At 42.0% G+C, this 25,204-nt stretch overlaps 1 protein-coding gene across 1 annotated transcript in view; it reads left to right on the top strand.

Moving 5' to 3' along the window:
- palm1b (paralemmin 1b) overlaps window positions 1–23,286 on the top strand; it is a 29,121-nt gene extending 5,835 nt beyond the window's left edge. Inside the window, exons 2-6 of the mRNA XM_030081809.1 lie at window positions 11,952–11,994; window positions 13,696–13,776; window positions 18,474–18,589; window positions 18,989–19,059; window positions 19,326–23,286. Of these exons, the coding sequence (XP_029937669.1) occupies window positions 11,953–11,994; window positions 13,696–13,776; window positions 18,474–18,589; window positions 18,989–19,059; window positions 19,326–19,699 (684 nt within the window). The 5' untranslated portion in view covers window position 11,952 and the 3' untranslated portion in view covers window positions 19,700–23,286. The remainder of the gene's footprint in view (window positions 1–11,951; window positions 11,995–13,695; window positions 13,777–18,473; window positions 18,590–18,988; window positions 19,060–19,325) is intronic.
- The last annotated feature ends 1,918 nt before the right edge of the window (window positions 23,287–25,204 follow it).

The following is a 25,204-nucleotide window of genomic DNA, read 5'->3' as shown; positions in this document are numbered from 1 at the left end:
CATCTGACTTCTCCTGAAACAACTCTGGTTGGAAAAAAAAAATGTTTTGCCCAAAACGATGGAGTATCCCTTAATTATTGTAATCACAACATTTTTCATACCTACCATCATTACAGATGCAGATTCCTGAATGCTATTCAAGGACCAGGGGGTTTCTGCACTTTTCTCAGATTGTTGTTTTGTTGTGATGCCAATACAATATCCATAGATCCCATTCAAATTATGACATGTTAAAACAATTTTATAATAGACATGCAAAACTTTATTTGCTGCAGTTTAGCTGTTCGGTGGCAACAGTTAATAGACTTTGGTTGGACTGAGAAGCTCCCAGATGTGAATGTGTGGACCTGCGTGAATGTGATGCAGTTGAGAAGGAAATACACACCTGGTACAAAGAGGTGCTGGTAATGGCAAACAATAGAAAAGACATGAGCGCTGCTGGGGTACTCGAAACAAACAATACAACTCTTTGGGGTTATCGCTTGACTCAAACAAAAAGACCGAGGCACACTGAATTAAAAAATCCTTCAATAGGCCCGCCTCAGTCTTTTTGTTTGTTTAATTTTTTTTTAAGTCATGGCAAAAGATACTTGAAGATAAAGAAAGAATGATTGCACACTCAGCTCCATGAATGGTATAATTGTCAGCCTCGTTTCGGTCCACCGACCCTCCTTTTGATAGTATTCATGTTGAGCTGAGTGTGCAGCAAATACTTCCTTTATCTTTCAGTATGAATGCGAAGCAAAGGTGGTGTTTTTGAGCAGGGACACCCCTCCTCACCCGCCCGGATCCAAGCCTCTGTGGTTGGAAGCGTTCGTCCTGCCGAGGTGTCCTTGAGCAAGACGCCGAGTCCCTAGCTGCTGCTCTGTCTCTGACCCTGTGGTCTGACGTCACTGCGGAGGTGGGAAGCAAAAAAGGAGAATTTACCTCCAGGGATCAATAAAAAATCACAAGGGCATGCGGGCTGAGAATACATTCCTTTGATAAATGAACATAGAAGTAAATATGAAATACTTGCTTGAAGACAAACAGTTTGCAAGTACTAGGGGGGATTTAAAATCTCAGTCCCTTAAGATATCACATCCTGTTGTGTCACGCCGGGACACTGGGACTAAAACAATGTCTGTGAAAGGCTGATGGGGCAAAAACTTGTCAACACAGCCATTTATTACCTCTTAGCACTCTTGCCCGTGTCATCACACGTTCAGGCACTTCAGGTACCTTGTATTATAATTTCTTTACACAGAATTTACACCCATATTTCAGTGTTAAAATGCTGTTATATTAATGAGACAGTGATGTAGTAACAGCCTTATATTGTGATTTATCGGGCGGACGTACGATGTGACTCTACTTGGAGAGAAAGATATAAGGAACACTGGCTGAAGTGCTTGAAGATATAATGTCAAAGGTAAAAGTGATGTTTCATTGCATATTTTTAAGAGGTTAATATGTATTTTTGAGAGTTTAAAAGGTAATAAAAAGCTGTGTTAAGTATTTTTTATGTATTAAGACAGTCTCGTCACTCTCCACGCTCTCCTGTCTGGCCTCCTCATCTCCCACATGCGTCTCAGTATGTGTGTGGCTTCTCATTTGTCCTCTTGACATAGATGATACACTGTTTTTCCCACATCTTTCTACTCTCCCTGACAGAGCTGTTATCTGTGGTGACCTCTCGGGGACTGGAGCATTACCCTCTGACCCCTGGCATGCTAACATGTGACCTCAGCGGACTTCCTCCAGTTTTTATTGGCATCACGCTGTTTATGTTCGGCAGGGTCTGCATCGCGCCGTGCAGGATAGCAGGATGGTGGTGTGTGTGCTGGCCTGGGACTAGTGTTTATGCATGTGTGTATGTGTGTGTGGGCCAGGAGGGGGATGGCGGGGAGGAGTATTATTGTCCCTGTGCTCTTTTGGCCCGAAGGAAGGAAGAGGGGGAAGTGGCGAGTAGAGAGAAGGAGAGAGAAGTGCCACTCCAAAACTGAGTGTGAAAGGGATTTGAGATTAGTTTCCTCCTCTAGAGTCTCTCCGTTTTCGAATGCAGGGCCTGGGTCATTAGGCTCAAGAGTTAGTCATTTTCACAGTCCTCATTCTTTCTGAAGAGGGCCCATTTTTGTGCCAGACAATGTTTTTGTGTGTAAGTGTGTGCAAGCATGCCTCTTACCACCATCTAATAAAGCAGGAATGCCATGAAAAAAAATTCTATACAAGTGTGAGCGTGCACTTGCCGGCGTGCATGTTAGTTTGTTGATTAATGTGTGTATGTGGCTGCGCAATATTGGAAAAAATCATATTGCTATTATTTTAATCAAAATTATAATTTCACCTTGAAATGCAATATAATAAACACTTGAGCCAACACATGTTATTTTCTTGTCAAAAAACAATTTCAGAGGTATACAGCTCATACATAAAGTTTAAAAAATGAGTCATGAAAAGCAGTTGAATTGATAAATTCATTAATAAATCATGAATTGTTTTAATGAAAACAGGAGTTATTTAATGAAAAAAACACACCTAATTTGATAAATGTAGTCCTGTCTACATCAAAATGAGCACTCACCCTGCTTTTATCTAATCAAGCGTTTTTTCACATTTATTTGCACATTGTAAAATACAGTTATATGACATATAGAAACCTGAGTAGTGTTACGTTAACACTGTCCTTGTTGTTATTCATATCTTCCAGTTGGCTGCTTCTCTTCTCTGTGCTTCTGGCTTTCTGGCGCTCCTCTGACTCTGACTTCTGATTGGTTAACAAAAGATAACGAGGTCCCTAATTGGCCAACAAGCCCACATCAGCTCTGTCTGCACATAGGGCACGGACACTGCAGAGTGTGATTCTCATGTTCAAATCAATTGTCACTTTTAATCCTCAAATAGCAGTTTCACTTTTAATTTGACTAACTGTGCAACCCTCAGTGAGTGTGTGAGAGTTTGCGTGCGAGTGTGTGCATGTTTGTTTTCATTAATGTGTCTCTTCACAAATGTCTTTGTGTTGGATGCCCTGCTGGCTCGACAAATCAAAGCACATCCCATGTGGGCGTACTGGTGTAGGCTTGAGGCCGTTGTGTGTCACATATCTCCTCTCGCATCTTTTGCTCCACTGTTTACTATCAAATAAAGAAGTGCCACAAAAACAACCTCAAAAAAAAAGTGTGCATCTCTGTATGTGTCTGTGTGGGCAGCAGGACCAGAATCTAAAAGTATGCTGCTGCTTTAATCCAGGTTGTTGTGGTGTTTGTTTAAGATAATCCTAGATTAGCAGTGATGAGATCTGTTCTAATCTGACATTACATCCAACACATCGCGATGAACAGATAAACTGAAGGGCATTGTCTGGCCCAGAGTCAGACACACTGTGTGACTACTCTCATGTACAGATCAGTACACCATGTATTAGCTATCCCTTCCACCCCTAGACTGTGTGACGTAAATAATAAATACAGTGTTTCCCATCCGGCTCGTACCACATGAGTGCAAACGGCTGTGAAAAACCTCTGTTCCTTTACCAAAGCAGCTTTTAAAGTTTAAAAAGTGATGTTTGGGTCACTGAAAGGATCATGTGAGCTTTTTTTTTTTTTTTTAGATCCTGCAGCCTCCAATATATATTTGCTCTAACCAACCGACACAGATCCATTTAGCAGTGTCTCGCCTAGACAATTATCTTTGCGAGGTCAAAAGGCCTCTAATACAAAGCGAAACACTGCCATCCACCTTAGAAAAGAGACTTTTAGATCCATCTCTGAACTTTAGGTGAACACGACGTCCACAAACAAAGATGTTTGACGGGATTATTACTGATTTCACTCATAAGGCATGAAGCTAATCTGTTTTAGGGCATTTCAGTGGAGATAGTGAGTGTGTAAAGTGACTCCTGGGGCCAGAGGACTGTGAGTATGGTGCCGTAAGAAAAGAGGATGCTGGTTCTCTGTGCACGGAGTTAATGTGTTCCTGGAAGTGCTACAGCAGCAGTGTGCACAACAGGGAATAGGGCTAGTCATTAGTCTGTTGCCCCGGTCTCGCCAAGCAATGCACCTGCTTAGAAACACTGGAAAAAAACAGCCCTACTTTTAGTGTGTCTGCTGTCTGCTTTTCCATCTGTCGAGCTATGTCTGTAAGTCTATAAGTTCAACTACTTTCTCTCCCAGTCAGTATTCCTGCCTGACTGTCACTGTTGGTCTGTTTCGCTATCTGTCTCCATTTGTCTCTGCTTGCCTGTCTGTGACTGCCTGTCTGCCTTCCTTTCCATCATAAATGTGATTACCGTTGTAACTATGCCCCCAAAGATGGCTGTCTAATGTGTCTGCCTTCCTGTCTGCCTCTTTGTCCTGCCTGCCTGTCTGTCTGTCTGCTTGTCTGTCTGACGCGCATAATTCATGAGGGAGGCAGCAGGACGAGTTTCCCCAATGTTCCAACAAGGTACATTTTAAAAATTTATCTCAGCGGTAGCCTAGGGGTTAAAGAAGCAGAAGCAGGCCACTGGTTCAAATGCTGGGACAAGCAGGGAAAATGAATGAGAGACAGTTTTTCTTCCAGACCTTTTTCCACTGCACAGTTATCTCTTGTCGGGCAAGATCTTGATCAAATGGGAGCCAACAGGAACGGACGCTAGATCCGGTTCTAGTTGTTATGATTGTGTTCCAACCAACTTCAGGAGAAACATTGACACAGCAGATTTATAAAAAATCAAATATCCATAATCAAACACTACAGTCTTTTAGTAATGGCTACACATTCATTTATTACAAGCATTTTTAAAATGTATGCAACTTTATTTTTACTCAGCGTGAGTCAGGATCACCCTTGTATCCCGGTTTCCCTGAAATGCAGTGTTATTTCCTTCTTATTTCCTTTCGTTCCTTCAAGCTCACATGCACTGCGTTGTGTTTTTCTCCATTTGGCCTCTTCAAATGCAAAAGCTAACAACAAACGCCTCGACTTCAACATGAAGTTAAACTACTGGCTCTCACCATCAGCCGCTTCAGTGACGTAGGAGGAAGTGTGTGTTATGGAGTGGCGCAGCTGGGTGTGTTTCTTATACAGATCAGCTGTGCAATGTTGGTGCCACCTTGGTGTTAAATAGTGCTATTGACTTTGCCACCAAAAGCAGATCTTTGCAAAAGTGATATGCGCTGTGTCGTTTCCATGGTGTTAGTTAGTTGATGGAGGTGCAGTGGCACACACCTCCCCAAAATCACATGAACCCCATCTTATATGATATGCTTGCTTGTCTCACACTCATATAAATTCTCCAAGCAAGAGAAATGACTACTTGCATATCAAAATTATGATTTTAATTTGATTAAGGCGATGGTACCAGTGAAGCTGGTTAGATAAAGGGCTGATTCTCTGTCCTCCACAGCTGCCTACTGGATGTATGACATTCAGTCTTCTCTCATGGTTGATTCAATTTCTTTAGCGATCAGAAAGCAACAGGAATGGTATGCTGTTCCATCCAGATTGAGGGAAGTACACAGACGTCTTTGCATGTCTACACACCAAACTGGCTTGCCACAACTTGAGGATTATATATTGGAAAACATCATCGCTCCACAACCTCATTCAGAAACGCCAGGTTGCCAGGAGCAGCTGCTTGCGTCCTTCTTTTTCCACCAGTTCTTCCAAAAGTTGCACCTTAAGCCTGGAGTTTTTATTTCCAGTTCATAAAGCCATATAGCTGTGTTGAACATGGTGTGGTCGCACAGAAGTGTGGCTGTAATTGTTCTGCTTTTCTCACATTCGGTAATTGTGGCATTATATGCACATTTAATACCAGTGCTGTAATGTAACAAAGTACAAATACTTCGTTACTGTACTTAAGTAGAATTTTCACACATCTGTACTTTACTTCGTTATTTATATTTCTGACAACTTTTACTTTTACTCCACTACATTTCTGAAATAAAATGTGTACTTTTACTCCAATACATTTCTCTTAATCATCTTCGTTACTCGTTACTACAAATTAAAAGCTGAGTTGGTGACGCAATTCCTGTTTGTTATCGTTTCAGCCGCGGCCGCCAAGTGCAAAGAAAAAGCCCCGCCACCGGACACAGTGGTTTACCCGGCTGCTCATATATGAATCTCCGCAGGCTTTCTGTGTTTTTTCGGCAGCATCTTTGTGATTTTTTGTGCATTCGTTGAAAGACAGGGTCACATATTTTAGGCCATTTTCGTCGTGCCGAATGCTGAAGGGGTCGGGCTTTAATTTGCGGTTGCCCTCGTTCGCCCTGCGTCCCATATGAAACTACACGTCATACCAGACTTTACAGACAAGCCCCCAAGGTGTGTTTGAACTTCGTGCCTGAAAGTGCTTCATCTTCTGGCAGTCTGCCTCAGTTATGGCTTGGTGGTGGGAAGATTTGTCACGTCCTTCTCGGCGGAGTTTCTTTACCACACCGGCGAAAACATTGTTGCTGGTGGTGAATTCAGCATCCAAGCACCTCCTCCAACCACTCATCCAGGCTCAGGCCACCCAGCAAATCAAAATTCACCACAATGTCTGACACTTTGTTCACAAAAGTCTTGAAACAAATGGAACCTAACGAGTAAGTGGAACGCAGAGTAGTTGGTTGCTAGGCAACGCTATGTCAGTTTACACTGGCGCAGGGATATTTTGTGCTGCGGTCTGCCAGTGGGTTACACTGATTTTACAACGGCATGGAACGCGGCTCAGCCAATCACATTTAAGGATGGGAAGCACCCGTTTTATAATTTCAAATAATAACTCGCTCTCATGACAGTTGTTGCCAGTTGCCAAGTTCAGTTTGTCCAAACAGGGAGGTTGAGAGACAGAGAGAGCTGTTGATGGTGACAGAAGTTTAACGGTAATGTTAAAAAGTTGAAGCTTTTTTCTCCTGTACCCAGGTTGCTTTTACTGTAAGGAAGCCACAATAAATTCATTATCAAAATTCTAACCGCTCACTTTGTTTAAATACTTTACTTTTACCTCTAATACTTAAGTACAGAAAATTTCAGAAAATTACTGTTGTTACTTAAGTACAGTAAATGTCAGGTACTTGAAGACTTACTCAAGTAACATTCTAAAAGGTGACTTTAACATCTACCAAAGTCATTTTCTGGTAAGGTACTTGTACTTTTACTCAAGTATCGCTTTCAAATACTTTATACAAGACTGTTTAATACAGTAATGACAAATATAATCAGTGCGTATCATTCTACAAAGTTTGCTGTAACTGCTTTGTTGCTGTGTGAATGATTGTCCTCAACAGGGTTGCCAAGTCCGCGTTTTTTCCGCCAAATTGGGCTACTTTTTAAGTGTTGCCGTGGGTAACAAATTTTGTCCGCGGGTTGGGCTTGGGCAGACCTGTGGCATACAGATGATGAATAATGCCTATGAATAAAGATTCATATTTTGAATGACTAATGAAATCTGCTGCCACGAGTTTGAGCCCACCGGAGAGATGCTGGCCTTGTTCAATACAGTTCTGCATGACAGGGACCAGGGCGAGGGATCTCAACATGTCTAAAAAGAAACTGGACAACGCTGTAAATAGTTCAAGTTCATGGAGTTTTTTCCCGTTCTTTTTTATGTTGGAGACAGCCAGCAGTTTAACAGGTGAGCTGAAATGATTTTCAATTGCCTTTGCCTGGGCAATTGCCTTTAATGTTTATGATGTTATTTTATAGATATTATAGTGCATTTTGCAATTATAGCAATGCTGTTGGACTTTAAAAGCAACATATATGGATTTTTATGGGCATATTTTTAATTCTGGTATTGGGCTGATTTTTGGGCCGTTTTTATACCCGGTTGGGCGGGTTTTGGGCTGGTTTTGAGTTGCTGTTTGGCTGCTTTTGTCTCACAGATCTGGCAACCCTGGTCCTCAAATATATGACATCAGCGCCACTGCACATAGAAAACGCAGTGACCCGGGTGAAACCATCTTCAGAAGTGTAAACTCACCTTAAAAAGCGACAAACTGGTGCCATTTTTGTGCAGTTTTCATGTCTGGGTGCTGCATAGTCACACAGGTCTATTCTGCATGGACTCTGTCCATGCAGAGAAGAGAAAACCAGAGAAGCTGGTCTAATCTCTTCTATTAGAAAATGCCAGTGTGCGTCTGTGTCATGTTGCGGGCAGTGCATTGTTTTTAAAGGGGATAAGAGAAGCTGATTTGATTGGCTCCACCTGTTAAAAATGCATTCCTCCTACTAGTGACATGAACTCCTGTGTCAACCCCCCATCCAGATAATGCCAGGATAATGCTCATTGTCGAGATAACGAGGTGTATAATGCTTCGTCATGAAAATAGAGCCCAGGATATTATTTATGCATAGGACATAGTCTCTGCAATGTTTGAAATGGCCCCTAAAGTTCCTGTAATTTTCACAGTGAATGCGTCCAATGAAACTAACTGACAATACAATGAAATGTGACATGTTGCCTGAAAGCTTAGACTGGCCGCTGCTTGCCTCCAGTGTGCTGCCTCGTCTCAGCTGATGGACTGAGTGACCTTTCCCAGGTCAGGGCTGTCACAGGGTTCCTACCCCGTCTGGAAAAGTATTAACAAACTATGGAATATAATTTTGATAATTTCCAGGTCTTGATAAGTATGAAAAATAATTGAGTTTCAAGACTGTTCCTTATTTATAGTTTTCTAAAAAGCAAATGGCAGTCTAGAAATTGCAACAATAAATTAATAATACAAGCAGCATATTTTGACTTTGTTTACATTTGGAGCAGCCAGCTGAATATGTTTTCCATTGAGTAGGCAGAGCAGAGTGATTCAATACCTGTCCATATTACCACATGCACACTTTTCCACCCAAGACCACAGTATGAGAAAATGCTAAATTTCTGAGAAATGGTTTACTCATCCAAAATATAAGAAAATGGTTGGCAAAGGACCCCAAAACAGGGAGAGAGGAGCATGGTGCAAGCTGTGTGAAATTTTTCGATGTCATTAAAGGGAATGGGGCAGCACAGTGATCTTGTGAAAGCAATCCATCCACACTGGGCGTTTTATCGTTTTTTGTTCAACCCACCAGTGTGAGCCTGATGAGTGATGAAGCTTTATGCCCTATCTGAACCCATTCTGTGCGGAGGGTGACTTTAAGTGGTCACAAGTACTTGAACAGTTTGCAATAGCATAGATACAGAATTGAACATACAACAGTTGGATGGCATGCATGGTAAATATGTAGCTATCAGTAGTCTGTGATGTTTCACAGCCTGAAAAACATCAAGCGAGATGTCTGGAAAAGTCTGGAATTTTGAACTGGAAAATGTGTAGGAGCCCTGCTTTCAGACATCTAATGATAACAAAGTTCAGCTGGCGCTTCTAGGCCTCCTTGATGCCACTGATGGTCTGATCCGGATTAGTTCCTCATTGTAGTAATGCTTTAACAAAACCATTTAATTTACAAAAAAAAAAAAAAAAAAAAAAAAGATAAACTAGCATGTTAACATTTGCATAGTAGGTGGATTTTGATACTACTTTCTTCCTACGTTGAGACTGATTTTATTCTATAAATTGCCAGTGTACATACTTCTTTTTCTCTCTCTTGTTTGTGCTGGAGAGATAGGAAAGGACAAGCGGAGAATGAATGTGTTCCTCTGTGTGTGAGTGTCATATGATTGTGGTTTTACTTTTTCTTCCAAGGGTCTCCATGTGATAGTGACACAGCAGCAGTGTGTTTGTGTACGTGTGTGCATGCGCGCATGCAAAAGTGGAATGTGTGCGCGAACTGTGAATGCAACAGACTGCACTTCTGCCGTACGCCCCTGAGCATTTCTGATGTCCAAGAGCCTCATTGATTGGACAGTGAACCAACAAGCGTAAAGAAAAATTTATACGCCAGTAAATTTTTTGACAAGGAGCAGTGTTGTTACACTGTGTGCTGCACCTCCCTTGCAGCAAGAGCTAGTTAAACAGGAATGTGATCTATCGTTTTGCCTAGTTGATTTTCTCTCCCAGCTCAAGCTTTATGAGTACTTGATTGGTAAATGATGCATGTGAAATTCAAACGGTGGCAGCTGGTGTCCAGGCTGCGCGGCAGTGGGAATGACACGGGCTAACAATATCAACATACATAAAGAAGGAAACGCTGTGAACTTGTTTGACGTACCTCTTTTGTAAGAGTCTGGTTTGGGACCACGGCGTGGAAATGAGAATCCCATATGTGCTGTGATTCAGTTTCACTCAGGGCCAGGAAAGGCATGCAGCTGCTGGGATGTTGTGGCCACAGTGTGCGCCGTGTACACCACCTCCACTGCTCTATGGCAAAAAGGAAGGATGGAATTCTTATACACCCACAAAGACAACATTACCAAAGGTCACAGCCACAAGCAACTAGAGACACGAGTCATCAGAGGGTCATACATTTTCTGTGAGTTGAGTAATCCTACCAGTCTGACAGTCATTGTCATTTTTTTTTTTTTTTTTTTTTTTCATATAGGATAGTTAGATTATTGCTGTTGGGCTGCAGTTTTATGGAGTTTTTAAAGTCTTCTGCACACAGAGAAAGTCAGGGAATTTAAAGTCCCCGTCCAGTCATTTATTAAGCTGTTAAAAATAATCTATGTTCATCAATATTACACATTTAGATGTTTTTTTTTTCATGCAAAAACATCCCTCTGTGCCTTAAATGCAGATCTATGAGTGTGCAAGTAGTCCTCATCCATCCCAGACGATGGATGAGGGATGGATAGAAGACCCGTCCCGCAACACTCACAAATATTGTGCCAAATCTCATAATCAAACAATTTTTTTTTTCAGCAAATCCATTGGTTACACTAAAATTGCTCATGTGAAGCAGCCAGTTGTGTTAGTTTTGCTGTTTTTTTTTTTGTTTGTTTGTTTGTTTGTTGTTGTTTTTTTTTTTGATAACAAACAAACACTGCGTTAGTTGACAGGATTGGCTGTCGGATTTGTGATGCACTAAATCTAGCTGGCCTGGGGTACATCTGTGTGCACAGACACTTCCGCCATTTTTGAGAGGAGGAGTACTTAAGTAAATCCTTGAGGCAAGTCATGGAATATCATGGAATTTGTCAGCCTTCACTTAAAAAAGAAACTAGTTAATAACTAGACACCAAATAATACCAAATATTTATTTTTCACTGTGTCCACATTATCTTCACTTCCCTGCAGAATAAAACTGAATACTCAACTTTAATAAAACCTCTGAATTTCTGTGTTTATAAAATTTTGGTCAAGGACAAAAGCATCATGTTATCTTTATATAGGTTATGTAAATTCAACATTTTTGTCTTAAAAAGTCATACAAAACACAGAATTTTACATTTGACATGTGGTAAGAGTGGGAACCCTGTATAAAGTTTAAATAAATTTCTGCTGTCTCAGCAATACCGTCACATTTATCTACTGAATTCTCATTCAACATTAGTTCAAAGAACTTTTTACCATTTGTCTTTAATTTTATGACTGATAGCTGACTTCTTCCAAGGGTCAAGAACAAAAAAAAAAAAAAAAAAAAATTAAATGTGATTTTGAAAATGTGGTTTATGTGCTCCCCCAATGCAATGATAGTTTGGAGTTCTCCCAGCCGAGCAATAGCCTCAGCAAAAGCAGTCCTTCCCTCTGGCTGCAGATCTGCCTTCGTCCGTTCTCTATCCTGAAGCTCTGGAACCGATTAGGGCAGGAATCTCCAGCAGCGGTCTGCTAGGCCATTAGCATGCCTTCACTGACTCTCACCGACAGGGGAGACACATTGACTTTAGCACTAACAGACAGACGTTTAACCACAGTCACCGGGAAGTCGTCGGACGATAAAAGGCCAGTGAGCAAAGGCTACAGTCGAGGAAAGTTGTTTCTCACTGAGGTCAGTTTGGCCTCTGATGTCAGTGGTGGACTAATGTCTCTCTCTCTCTCTCTCTCTCTCTCTCTCTCTCTCTCTCTCTCTCTCTCTCTCTCTCTCTCTCTGTCCATCTGTCTCTCCCACTCCCTCTCTCGCTCCTTCAGGATGGCTGAGGTGTCACAAGAGGAGAGACTCCAGGCCATCGCTGTAAGTTATTTGCACACACATGCACACACACATTCTCTCTCTAACTCACAATTCACAATTTCTCTCTCCCTCTTTCTCTCTCTCTCACACACACACACACACACACACACAGGGCCCCATTGAGGGGTTTCAGAACAACAAATCATTGCTCCATGTCAAGTCCTGACCGCCAGTCTTAATGACTCTCAACCTTTTAGACCCCATCTTCTCTGCCATTAGCGGCTGTAATGCACCAGCGACGGCTTCCTCACATCCTTTCTTCTGTCTCTGTCTCCCTCTCTTTCTGTCTGTTTGTCTCACCTTGTCTTCCCTTCTTTCTCTGTATTTGTCTGTCACCCTTTCTGCGTCTGCCTCATCTCCTTTTCGCTCTCTCTTGCCTAAAGCGCATTTTATAATCGAATGTAATGTAACATGTGCATGCAAAGAACACTGAAAGACTTTTTCGGCCTCATTATGCATCATATAGTATCAGTTTATATGCAGAGACGCTCAAGTATAAAATGCGCTTAACTCAAACACACAATAGCTAGGCGTTTATACAGTAGTTTATGCAAATTCTAATTTATCGCAGTGTTTCCTGCATCTATCCAGGCAAAGTAAAAGCCCACCAAGTACATTTTAGTTGCAGATTCATCTCAGGGTGCAGAAAGCTGGCGGTTCCACTGGTGCAGTTTTGAAACAAGCAGCAGTTATTGCTGCCCGACATTGAAAGTGTGTTATTAAACACAATGAACATAGTCATCACACCTATTCATCTGTGCTCCTTAGTATGTCTAATGTGTGTACACACAGACAGAAGAGGCAGTTTGAAATGTAGCCTCAATACAAAGGTGCAAGTCCCGCTCAAAAAATTGAAAAATTATGAGTTATTGGACTTGCTAAATTAAATGTCATGACCAACTTGTCATTAATCCCACCTTTTGATGTCAAAGTAAGCTGACAACCTGTGTAAAACTCTGGTATTGAATCAGAAAAGCCGATTACAAATGGTCTTATGTAAAATTATCTAAAGGTTCACAAAGTTTTTACACTTGAATCTGTTTTTGATCAAGAACTTGTGTGACAAAACGGTAATGGAAACGCATCTGTCAAGTAAATTATCAATGAATAGTTCATTAATGTCACACCGGTAAAATATCTGCCCGACAGAAACGTAAGGTGCTCCGAGGAAAATTAAAGGAAATTAAATTATTGAATGGAATGATGAAATACGGCCAGCATTAATTGACACTCTAGAATGATGAAATCTTGCTGAAAAAAACAACAACAACATTTGTCTCATGGATGGTTTCTTCCTGATGGTTAGGAAGCCTGTTTACTCACTTCAACCCAAAGTTTGCCTGAAATTTGCTCAACAGGAGAAAAAATAAAATAGCTATAGAAACACTTTCTCTCTCTCTCTCTCTCTCTCTCTCTCCATTTTCTGTGTCCTTCCCTCTCCCTCTCTCCTAATACACAGTCACATAGACATACCACTGCCATCGCAATGGATCGCAGCTCATTCTCCAATGATAATGGGTTCTCAGTACTACCATTAATAGCACATAGCGGCTTTCCTGTAAAACTTCAGCGTCATGATGTACTCAGCATTATGGTGTACACTTTGATGGTGAGATGAATGCAATCTAATCATGAGTTGTTCCTTGTGTGTGTGTGTGTGTGTGTGTGTGTGTGTGTGTGTGTGTGTGTGTGCGATAAAAGGAGAAAAGGAAGAAGCAGACAGAGATTGAGAACAAGAGGAGGCAGCTGGATGATGATCGACGACAGCTCCAACATCTTAAGGTACAGCACAGATGTTTCAGACGTTCCCTGCTCCTACTGCTCTAACAGTTTGAATATGGCACCGTCTTCGTGTTCAAGCTCTAACCTTTATTGCTGTACTTTGCAACTTAACACATTGGTGGCTCCACATGGCAGCAGGTGGTAGCTGTTTTAAAAACATACTTTGACTAGTACCCAGAGATCATGTAATGTGACAACAGTGTGCTCATATTAATGAATCCTGCTGGTCTGTCATGATTTATAGCGACAAAGTGACGGCAGAGGCAAAACATCAACCTTTAGTGGAGCCTGCGTTCCATCCAGATTTCTCTGGATGGAACGCAGGCTCGCCTCTCTGTTATTATGACCCCCAATAGAGCTGCGAAGTGGGCAGGGTTATTTTGGTCGCGGCCAGGGCTCCTGAAATAAAAGTGCCATTCATTTCCCCTAATGCAATGTTGCATGACTGCCCATTCGTTTGCAAGAGCTGGACGGGCATGGCATTCTCTGAGTTGAATCATCAGCGCAAACAAATAACAACTGCGCCGAAGTAACGCGGGTTCGCTTGCACAAAGTCAAAAGGTACGAGACTGTGACTCAGCTTGGCCGGCACGGCAGCAGAAGCTGAAGTTTGCAGTTGGCTTTTCTTCTCCCAAAGCTGCTAAATAGCTTTTGAGTCGAGTTTATGCACACATTACTCAACCATTTCAACAACTATGGTGCAGGATTCTGTTACTGATTGCAACCACCAAGCTGGAACACAATGTAATACTATATCAAACATATCTGAATATATTTTGCGGCTTTCTAAATTTCTAAACGGGGAAAATATTTACGGAACCTGTGACTCTGCCCACTTTGCAGCTCTGTATAGTTCCAGGCAAGCTACACCGACAACATTTGTGATTGGTCAGAAAATTGGCTGTGTCTGCTGCCTGTTCACTAATAAGACGGCCTTGATATGACAGCCACACTAGCCCTCACCCAACCATGTGGGTGTATCTGTTTTGGGATTCAAAATTAGGCATTGCTGTTTAGTGAAGGGAATATTTTAGATTTGCAGTTCTGATTCATCATTTCCTTGTTTTGTTTGGGTGGGTGTTGTTTTTTTTATGTCAAAACCTTGCCTATTGTAGCTTCATCTGCCTCACTGCTGAACCTTTACTATAACTCACGCTGCGTTCAAGACAACTCACAGCTCAGAAAAAAAACAAATTCCAATTTGTTGGAAGTCTGAGTGTCATTTCCGAGCTCCGTTTTATCCGATTTGTTTTGAACGCAGCATCAAATCAAAGCCTAATTTTTTTGCCAAACCCATAAATAAACGTTTCTGTTTGGAATACTGACAGAAAGTCCCGTGTTTTTTCGGGTGAGCAATGTTACACACCGGTTGTAGCCCCACACATCAGAGCGAGATACTCCCCGACTGCTGTCCTGTCACGGAATGTTCAGAACGGACAGCAGATAACACCGGCAGCTCCTCCACATGCTGTTTATACACACACACACACACACACACACACACACACACACACACGCGGTCATTATATCAGAGCCAAGGCTTTTGTCAGCCAGTGTGTCAGCACTATCAAAAGTATTTCGGCCCTGGACAATTCAGCTCGTCAGAGATAAGAGCAAAGGTTGTGGTGTGTGTGCGCCTGCGCAGATGTACATATGTGTGTGTGTGTGTGTGTGTGTGTGTGTGTGTGTGCTGAGTGTGCACGCGTGCCTGTGACCTGCACTATTGCCCTTGCGTGCTCCCACTTTTCTATTTTCAGAGCAAACCTCTGTGTGTGTGTGTGTGTGTGTGTGTGTGTGTGTGTGTGTGTGTGTGTGTTCTCCATAAAAGAACATAGAAGCCTCAGACAATGCAGTGGGCTTAGGCAGAGGAAACAGATTTGTGTCCCACTCCCACCAACAGGAAACAGCTCTTACACCCACCGCACCCCGCTTTCGTCTGAGCCCCACACACACACACACACACACACACACACACACACACACACACACACACACACGTACACACAGAGAGGGGAAGTGTAGTCACGCAGTACAGGAGCATTAGAAGGCTCTTTGTGCAAACCACAGCAAGTATTCCTTTTTCCACAGGCAGTGATCATGTGGAAAATGCCATAAATGTCTTCATTTACACACCACATTTTTATAGGACTGTACCTGCCCTGCTATTAAACCACCAGAAATACAGGATCACACACACACACACACACACACACACACACACACACACAGACTCATATTCACACAGCGCAGACGGAAGTGAGGTAGTACAGCGTTAACACAGCCAACGGTAATAGGGCTTCTGTTTTTAATTACTGAGCTATGGTATATATGATTATGCAAGCAGCAGCCTGCAGCCCTTCTAATTAAAACCTCTGAGCCTCACTGTACTGTATCACCTAAATACAGAAAACACACTTCATACAATCGCATATTAAGATTTTTGTTCTGAAATCAGATACTGACCATAACAAACGGCTGATAGCGCAAAACTTCAGCAGATCGTGGTGTTTTCCAAAAGATAACGAGTTAAATCAAGTCATCGGTTTACAAAATGATATCAATCATACGCACTGGATGAGCTATATTTTAGAGATACTTAACGATGAATTTCAGGATTTTTTTTATTTTCCCGAATGGAGTAGGACTCATGAATCCACCTCAATAGACAGAGAGAAATGCTATGCTATACATTTTTAACTCCTTCCTCTCTTTGCCATTGTGTGTGTGTGTCTGTGTGTTTTGTGCATACGTGTGTGTGTGTGTGTGTGCATCACAGTTCCGCCCATTGTCTGCTACGTTAGCAGCTTTTGCTCAAAAGAACAATGGAACAGACGTAGCTTCAGCGCTCTGGCTTTACAACTGTTCGTGCAGACTCATGTGTATGTGTGTGTGTCTGAGTGAGTGTGTGTGTGTGTGTGTTTGAATGCGCATGAGTGAGTGCATTAAGTGATGTCAGACTTTGGGGTAGGGTGTGGTGAGACAGCGAGCCAGATTGAGAGAGACAGGAGGGAGATAGAGGGAGAGAGAGCTGGATTCATTGCCCAGGAGAACATGCAGGACTGGGGTGTTTCAGAGTGTTGAATTACATTGTGTGTGTGTGTGTGTGTGTGTGTGTGTACACTCTGTGCAGCTGGACGTCTGGATCTGAACCATGTACTCCATGCACTCTTGCAGAGCGAGAGCCAAAAAGAAGGGGGGAAAAAAAAAAAACAGTGGAACAGATAAACTGATATACGGAGACCAAAGGAGATTCACATGGACAGTTACAACTCCATTCAATAGAAAAAGCACCGAGCAAAAAGTTCACACACGTCATGATGGATAGAGATGCCAACAAGAGAGAGGAAGGGGCTGGGGCCAGATTGAAAAAAAAAAAAAAAAAAAGAAGGGAAGGGGGAAGTTTTGCTTTGGAAATTCTTGTTGCATCACAGGAGAGGAATTCACATGAAGCACAGATCCAGATTTTCAGACAGAGTCATGGAAACAAGAGCCTCGCTAGCACTTTTCCATATGGCCAGTCAGGATTTGTCTTTCAGTGCACGCTCTAACAGCTGCCAACTAAACTCATTGTTACTGTTCCCCTCTGTGCATGCCAAATATTTGCTCTGATATTCGCTTACCTAGAGAAGAAGAGAGAATGGGGCTCGGGGGCCACAAGATACAGATACAAGGGCGTTTGGTAATTGACCTAAGAAATAAAAGACACACTGAAGAAAGAGGCAGAGGTGCAGGTGTGCAAAGAGAAAACTGAACATCAAGGCAGAAATCCTCCAAAATAACATTTAGATACCATTTTATTCTTAAGCTCTTAATTATATCAATCAATAGGTCTATTTATACTCTCCTAAAATCTGAAATATTATGAATTTATGTGGCAAAATGTGCTTTTTTCCCCTCAAAATGTAATCATATTCTCACTTTGTCCACTAGGGTGTTTTTTAATTGATTCAGAAAATGCTGTTTCAAGGCATCAGGGATTAGATGTATGTTATTCTGATTTTTTCAGACTAAGCTAGTCCCGACTTCCAATGCTCATTTGAATAGAAAACCAGAATTGTATTTTAGGATGGATTTCCTGCTCAAACCTAGAGGCTTAGCCGTCCTGGCAGTGTGCCTTATTCCACTTGGCACAGGAATTGGCAGCAGAGGTGAAGTGTGCGACAGAGTCATTGAGTGGCAGCAGTCAGAGTGCTGCTGGACACTCGCTGGCAGATTTAGCTTTAGATTGGCTAAAGGCCTCGTCCATTCCGTCTCCGCGAAAGTGCCACTAATCTCCTTTGAAAGAAGTCATACTGAAGTCCAAGTGAGAGAGGGCGAGTGCAGTTTGGGGGATTTAAGCGCTGCAAATAAATTCATTAACTGCTCCTGTGCAAATGATAAGAGCAGTGTGAGTAAAGGTCCGCCAGCCTCAGAAGTTTCTTTTATCATGGCACATAAACACACACTCTCACACAGCCAGCCAGACAGACACATGGGGTGGGGTGTGGCAGTCTCAGGGGCAATTATGATGAATGTCTCCCTTTTTGTAAAACTCAATGAGTGAATTCGAACTGTAAAATCCACATTTGCCGCCACCATTGACTCTAGTTTTGTTAGAAAAGTGAAATAAACCATCTGACGTAATCGGGAAAGCCCTCTTGATCACTCTGAACAAATCAGCCACTGACCCTCTCCGTGTTTCCTCTGTGTCCATGCAGTCAAAGGCGCTGAGGGAGCGCTGGTTGTTGGATGGAGCTCCGGAGGAAGAGGAGACCCAGAGGCGTCTGCAGGAGGACGAGGTGAAGACCAAACTCCTGGAGCAGGTCATCCTCAGGTCAGTATCTGAACCCCCCCCTGCAGAGAATCCCTCCAGGACCTGAGCCTCATGATGAGACTGAAGATGAGACATGAGCCAGTCAGCAGCTTTTTTGTACAACAGTGTAATATTGTCTTCGAACCAGAATTTGGGTTGGCAAATGGGCCTAGATCTCTTTGGATGTCATGGTTTGCTAATAGAAAATTTTAGGATCAGAATATTGCTGAAAAAAATATTCTTGGTGATTTTTTTTTTTTTTTTTTTTTTTTTTTTTTTTTGTAGAACTGGTAATCTACTTTGCCTCAAAATGTTGCTTGTGTATCACAGTCTCTATGTAAGACAATTAAGCACTCTTCACTTATGACTGTGTGTGTGTGTGTGTGTGTGTGTGTGTGTGTGTGTGCATTTGTGAGCCAGGCTGGAGCAGGAGATTGAAGAATTGGAGACAGGCGTGCCAGCCAATCAGGGCGTGGCCAAAGAAAATGGAGGTAAGTTCAGTACCCATGGCAACATAGGATCACACAGGAAACCATGGAAACACAGCCTGGACAACAGAGCCAGACAAAAAGAAAAAAAAAAAAAGGTTAAGCGAGCTAATAATGGCTTTGTCTTTGACTTGATTTATCAACTCTCTCCTCTAATCATTAAAATGACATTTCCTTTCCTTCTTTGTCCCTCTGTCTGTACCCCGGCCACCTTCTTTTCTCTTTTGCGCTCGTCCGTCCTGTGTGTGATACCCTGCTGCCCTCTACAGGCGAGAATGGAGTAGTGCAGAGCTCTGGCCAAACTCCCAGGCGAGAGGTGACAGGGATTGAGGCCAAGCTGCTGGGCCCCAGCCCCGACCAGGCGAGCGCCGACAACCCCGTCACCCTGGTCTTCATGGGCTACAAGACCGTGGAGGAAGAGCAGGAGAGCCGCAAAGCCATGGAGGGGGTGGATGGCAACGTCAAGGCCGAGTTTGTGGTCATCGAGGATGGGGAGGGCAAAGCGGGAGGAGAGGCAGCCACGGAGGAGCAGGCTCCACCCAATGGGAGCATGGCAGAGAAGGAGAAGGCCAATGGGGGAGGGGAGGAGGCAGAGAAAGAAAAGGAGAAGAAACAGACCTGCAAATGCTGCACGGTCATGTGAGGTGTGTGTGTATGTGTGGGGATCCGTGTGTGTGTGAATCCGTGTGTGTGTGTGTGTGTGTGTGTGTGTCAGTGTATATGCATGCACGTATACATGCCTGAGTGCATGCCTACCTCTGTGTAGGCATGTGTACAGTTGTGTGTGTCTGTACTTACAAGTGCGTATGGGTGTATCTATGTGTCTGTGTGGGAGTGTGTGCATCAGGACTGGAAAAAACAACAACAACAACAACAACAACAACAGAAAGAAGTACAGCCACACAGCCAAGATATCAACAAAGAAAGCCAATACAGCAGCTTCAGTCACAACTACAAGAACCACAAAGACTCATAAGTACACTTTGATCTGTATACTTTCTCTGATATGTATTTTACTTTGATTTCTATTGATATTTTTCTATTTTTCTGTCTTGACATTTATATTGTATTCAGTATGTATATCTTTATTATGGGACTGTGTACTGTAAGTTCATTGTTATTATTGTTGGGGAAAAAAATGTAATAGCTCTCTGGATTGTACTGCTATCCAATGGGGACACCTGGAAACTTAACATCATTGTAATTTAGTCAAAACAGCAAAATATGAAGGACACAGATACTTAAATATATATATTTCTCTGTGTAGGCCTACCAACTATTTATCGGTCAATTTCATATTGCAATATTGTCTAAGATATTATTTTAAATAGTATTTTAATATATTGATATCAAATTATGTTTTATACAATGTATTTATTGTTTTGGTTCTCTACATTGTCTCCAACCATTGACTGCATGTAAGCTTGTAAGCACTACCAGATTTGCATTACAATCATAAGTGTCTGCGCTTTCTTAAACTCATACGTGCTCATATCTTTAGCCACATAAGTCTTTATATTAGTGACAGTAAATATGATTGGCAGTGTTAGAGATACGCTTTTTTTTTCTTGGTAATTACAGCACGGATACAATGAGGCAAAGTAGAATACTTATAATACACATTAGCTTCTCACAGATACCGTATCCCACTCTCACATGTACATGGAAATCACAGCTTTTTCTATTTTTTGAAAAAAAAAAAAGAACAATCCAATTTATGTTCAATAGAGTCATGTCAAGCCATTGTGCAATGATTAGAAATGCTTAATTTTGTTCTCTCAGCAGTAACGTACAATGTAGAATCTTATGAGGTAGCAACTGCATGAAGCCTTGCAGCTTTTTTAACCGTCTTGTCACTGTTGGGTCTCTCTATATTATCACGTTCACATGAATGTAAGTTCAGGGGTTAAATTGGGATTCGCTCTAGCATAATGAGAGGAGTGAGGCTTGTTCAGCTCACCATGAAAAGCTTTTGTCCCTTCATGAACCAAATAAAATCTCTATTAATATTCTCATTTCACTGTGTGTTGGTCGGCTGCTGGTTTCTGTCTTCTATTTGCTCCCAGTTTAACCCCTGACTGTGTTTTTGTCCAGTGACCTGGGCCAAAAGTACTTGAATAGACCCTAAATTAAAAAGACGTGGGGTATTTGAATTGTTTTTTTTTTTTTTTTTTTTTTTTTTTTTAAATTATAAATGATCACACCCCGAGGATCTTCAAGGAACAGGTCATTCAAAAAGAGCAAAGAGATGTTTGCCCACTGCCTCTAGAGCAATCAGTCCTTCTAGATACTGTGGCTTCTGTGTGATTTTGTGAGGTTTCCAGTCTGCTCTGACCTTCCATGTCTCATTGCACAGCAAAACAACAGGGCCAGACGGGTATTGTTTTATATAGCTCAAAGCATCAGAAATGTAGATGTGAAAAACTTGAGCAACATTTTTTTTCCAAAGACAATGACACAGATACCCTGCATGATCCACAGCCCTCGGGGGGGAAAGAGTTTCGTCAGGAACTATTTCCTGTCAAAGAACACCAGCAAACCAAACGGATACAGCTTTCCAGTATTCTTCAGCAGGAAATAGTTCCAATGAATGGTCGCAGCAGACTGGAGAGCTCACTATATCACACAGAAAGTACCTGGACGGGTAGATTGCACTTTTTTTTTTTTTTTTTTTTTGAGTGACTTTTGTTCCTTTAAGCCCTCCACGCCTGGGACTCAAATTCAAAGAATTAAATGTCCAAATACCCAGGCTCTCTTAGAATTAGTGCTTGTGTAGTGTGCAGACCCAGTAGAAAAGCATCACATGTTTAAAGACCCTACAGCCGACACCACTTGATACTGTTCAAGTGTCTAGCAAGGTGACCAAGAAGAAGTGCAAACCCCCCCCAAAATAAGCACCTCAAATAATTCAAATCCCCGAAAGCCTATTTAAATACATTTTGGCCCTAGTCTCCTCATCTGTTCGGCGGACAGTAGAGGTCATGGATGGTCTGGGTCAGTGATGCTATGCGGCCTTTATTTTTGTTCCCCCAGGCCTCATCCATGGCTCTCATTCATGGACACATCATGACACAACATCACCATTCAGCTATGGTTTGTTGTTTTAACCACACTATCAAACCATATGTCCACCATCTCTGCTCAAAGACACACATTTGAAAAAAAAAAACCTCTGAAGTTGGTGCTAACTTTGAGTCTCTTCAAACTCTCCATTCACCAACTGCCGCTCACCTCGTTCCCTTTGTCAGAGCTCAAATGACTGGTGATGGGGATTGTGTGAAATATAGTTCACTGAGACTCTACTGCCTCCTGCATACACTTGTTGTGTAAGAGAGTCTTTTACAGCCCTCAGTGCCATATGCATGTTCTCATGTCTTGCCTAGATTTACCACGGGAGAAATCATCAAGCGTGGATGGACAAAACATACGCTTTCCATGTGTACAGTTCCACTGTAATTGTACGACTTGCAACTTTTGTTTCTTATATTGACACTCATGTTTGATTTGTTTTTCCTATGGCCTCTTTGCAGGGCAGTATATCGTATTTGTTGTGTGTATTTTTAAAAACAAAAAAGATGACTACATCTGTGTATTGTTGGTGCCTTTGTCAGGTTCAGTTGGTTGGACTTGTCTGTCTGTCATCCATATTAGACCAGGGTCTGTCCTGCTCTGCTCCTGGTCATGATGACCTGCTGGAAATATTGCCTTCTACACTGTAAGGGTCGCTACACAACAACAGCAGAATATCATGCTGTGTTTTCCCACACAGTGTCATTTAAATGCAACCTAGAAGGCAGAACAAGTTTAGAAAATTGTTGGTGTCTTGAAAAAAAAAAAAAAAAAACTCTGTATCCCCATTTTTTCATTGTTGTTACTTTTATGTCATTTGTAGGAGAAAAATCATAACTTCACAAACATACACAGAATTTCAATATAATAATCAACAGCTTTTTCCCATTTCCCCAAAAGTTGCAGGCTTGTTTTGTAGATACATAGTTTTGCAGGAGATCGACAGTCTAGAAATGTATATGTTCATGCACGAGTATATGTACGTATACATACAAATATCCGTAATGGGGATTTCATTTGTTAAGATACACCTCTGCGTAATAGTGGGTCTCGAGAACAGGAGCGGAGAAAGTAACCCTGCGTTAGACCAATGCCTGTTCATCTATTCTGTGGTCGTCCAAATGTTTAATCTTGAATAAAACTACTGTTTGTTTACAGCAAGATACACAAATGTCTGTGTAATTAACCAAATGCACACACACACACACACACACACAGAGAGAGAGAGAGAGAGTCATGCACATAAACCATAGCTAATGATGTGAGCCGTTTTGCCATCTTAGCTTTGTAATATGTGAGTCAGTCATCCACGGGTGCTAATGGAGTCACTAACAGATGGGTATATGGGAGACTCCTGGGGAGATTTGCAAGTGATGCCACGGCTTACAGGCACAGACATACACACCCAATGACACACACAGACACACCATCCATTTTCCATGCAAGTGACACAAGAGCTAGGGGAAAAAAATGGAAGGGGAACAGTCAAGTCATTTATGAAAAGGGAGTCAGGAGTGAGCAGTGAGCTTAGAGGTTTGATTTGTGTGGTGAGTTTGCGAGGAAACATGAAATAGAAGGCTTCCTGCGGGAGCTTGTAGAGTTTGTATGAAAACTCAGGCTCATCGCAGCTGTAGATGGGTGTGCACATCATGGATGATGCCTAACCCTAAGCCTAACCTTACCACTGTGCATGTGTGCTCTGACCTGGGTGGGAGTCCAAACTGGATGAGTGTTCAAACCCAGTGGGTGCATTTCATATTTCCTCCATAGATGTCACTGGCTCTGTGCTTGAGAAGGGTGGTTTTTCCACAATGCACTGCCCAAAAATGCCACTAGAGGGCACACTTCTACAATTTTGGAGTTCATAGCTGTTACTGAGGAGTTTACAAAATGCAGCTATTCTCAACTTTATACAAGTGATTTAGTGAGTAGGGAAAGTGTGTGAGAGTGAAAGATGGAGCGGTAGATTATTATATAGTCCATTCATCACAGGGAAGTCAGGTTTGTAAGGCCCATGAAATATTTAAATTAATAGATATAACTTAAATCTGCTTAAAATGAGTTGCAATGAAAAAATTCCCTTCAGCCCGACAATGAACTACGCCTACGCCTCATAGCGATAACTTTTGATGTTTTGGGCTCTATTTAAAATATCATTCCCCTGAAATAAGACAGCTGTTCCACATCGCCACAGAAAAGATTGTGTGATGTGTTTCGGCACCCCTGAGAAATGCTTTTACACACTGTGGTAATAAATCACATTTTATCCATTTACGGTTTTGTCAAAATACATGACAAAAAACTCAATAAAATGGATTTGCCTAATAATTAAGTTTTCATTTGACGTGAATTAGAGTGTCAAAAAAAAGAAGAGGAGGAAATTCCATTCCTCCAAAACGAAGTCCCCCATAGTGGTGTAAAGTGATGCATTTCTTGGTAAACAATCAATCCAGTCTGACACTGTGAGCCATCAGTAGCCTATAAATAAAGTGTAACTGCTTTTCTTAATATGTAGATTAATTTGCTGTATATAATCCACACCTGCCTCGATATTTAGATTACAAATGCACACATCGTCCTGATATAACCTGTGTTTGCCATAAAAAAAAAAAAAAAATCCCTAAACTTGTGTGATTGTGTTTGAGTGTGTGAGCCTATGTGTTTGTGTATGTGAGTCTGCGTGTTCACCTGTTCCACAGCGTGGTGTGTGAAGCAGCAGGTGGTCAGGTAGGCCTCAATGGACGTCTTCCAGCATCTGGTCTGGCAAGGCGCTGTTATCAAGGAGGCCATGGTCCATTCACCCAGTGGTGTATCATACACACACTAGAGAGAGAGAGAGAGAGAGAGAGAGAGAGAGAGAGAGAGAGAGAGAGAGGGTGAGTCAATCACACCTCATACTCCAGTTACACTCCTCATTTTTTTGCCCTTCCCTGTCCAAATCCCCTTCACCATCATGTTACAACTGGATATTAGTCATCAAAATGTGTTCAGCACCAGGCGCTGTCCACATATCATATTTTCCAGAGACAAACTACACAAAATATGCGCACATTGACTTTCCCAGCTGTAATAGTTAACC

The sequence above is a fragment of the Myripristis murdjan genome, chromosome 22 (assembly GCF_902150065.1).
Source record: "Myripristis murdjan chromosome 22, fMyrMur1.1, whole genome shotgun sequence".
NCBI lineage: Eukaryota > Metazoa > Chordata > Actinopteri > Holocentriformes > Holocentridae > Myripristis > Myripristis murdjan.
This window is presented reverse-complemented; position numbering and strand designations above follow the sequence as displayed.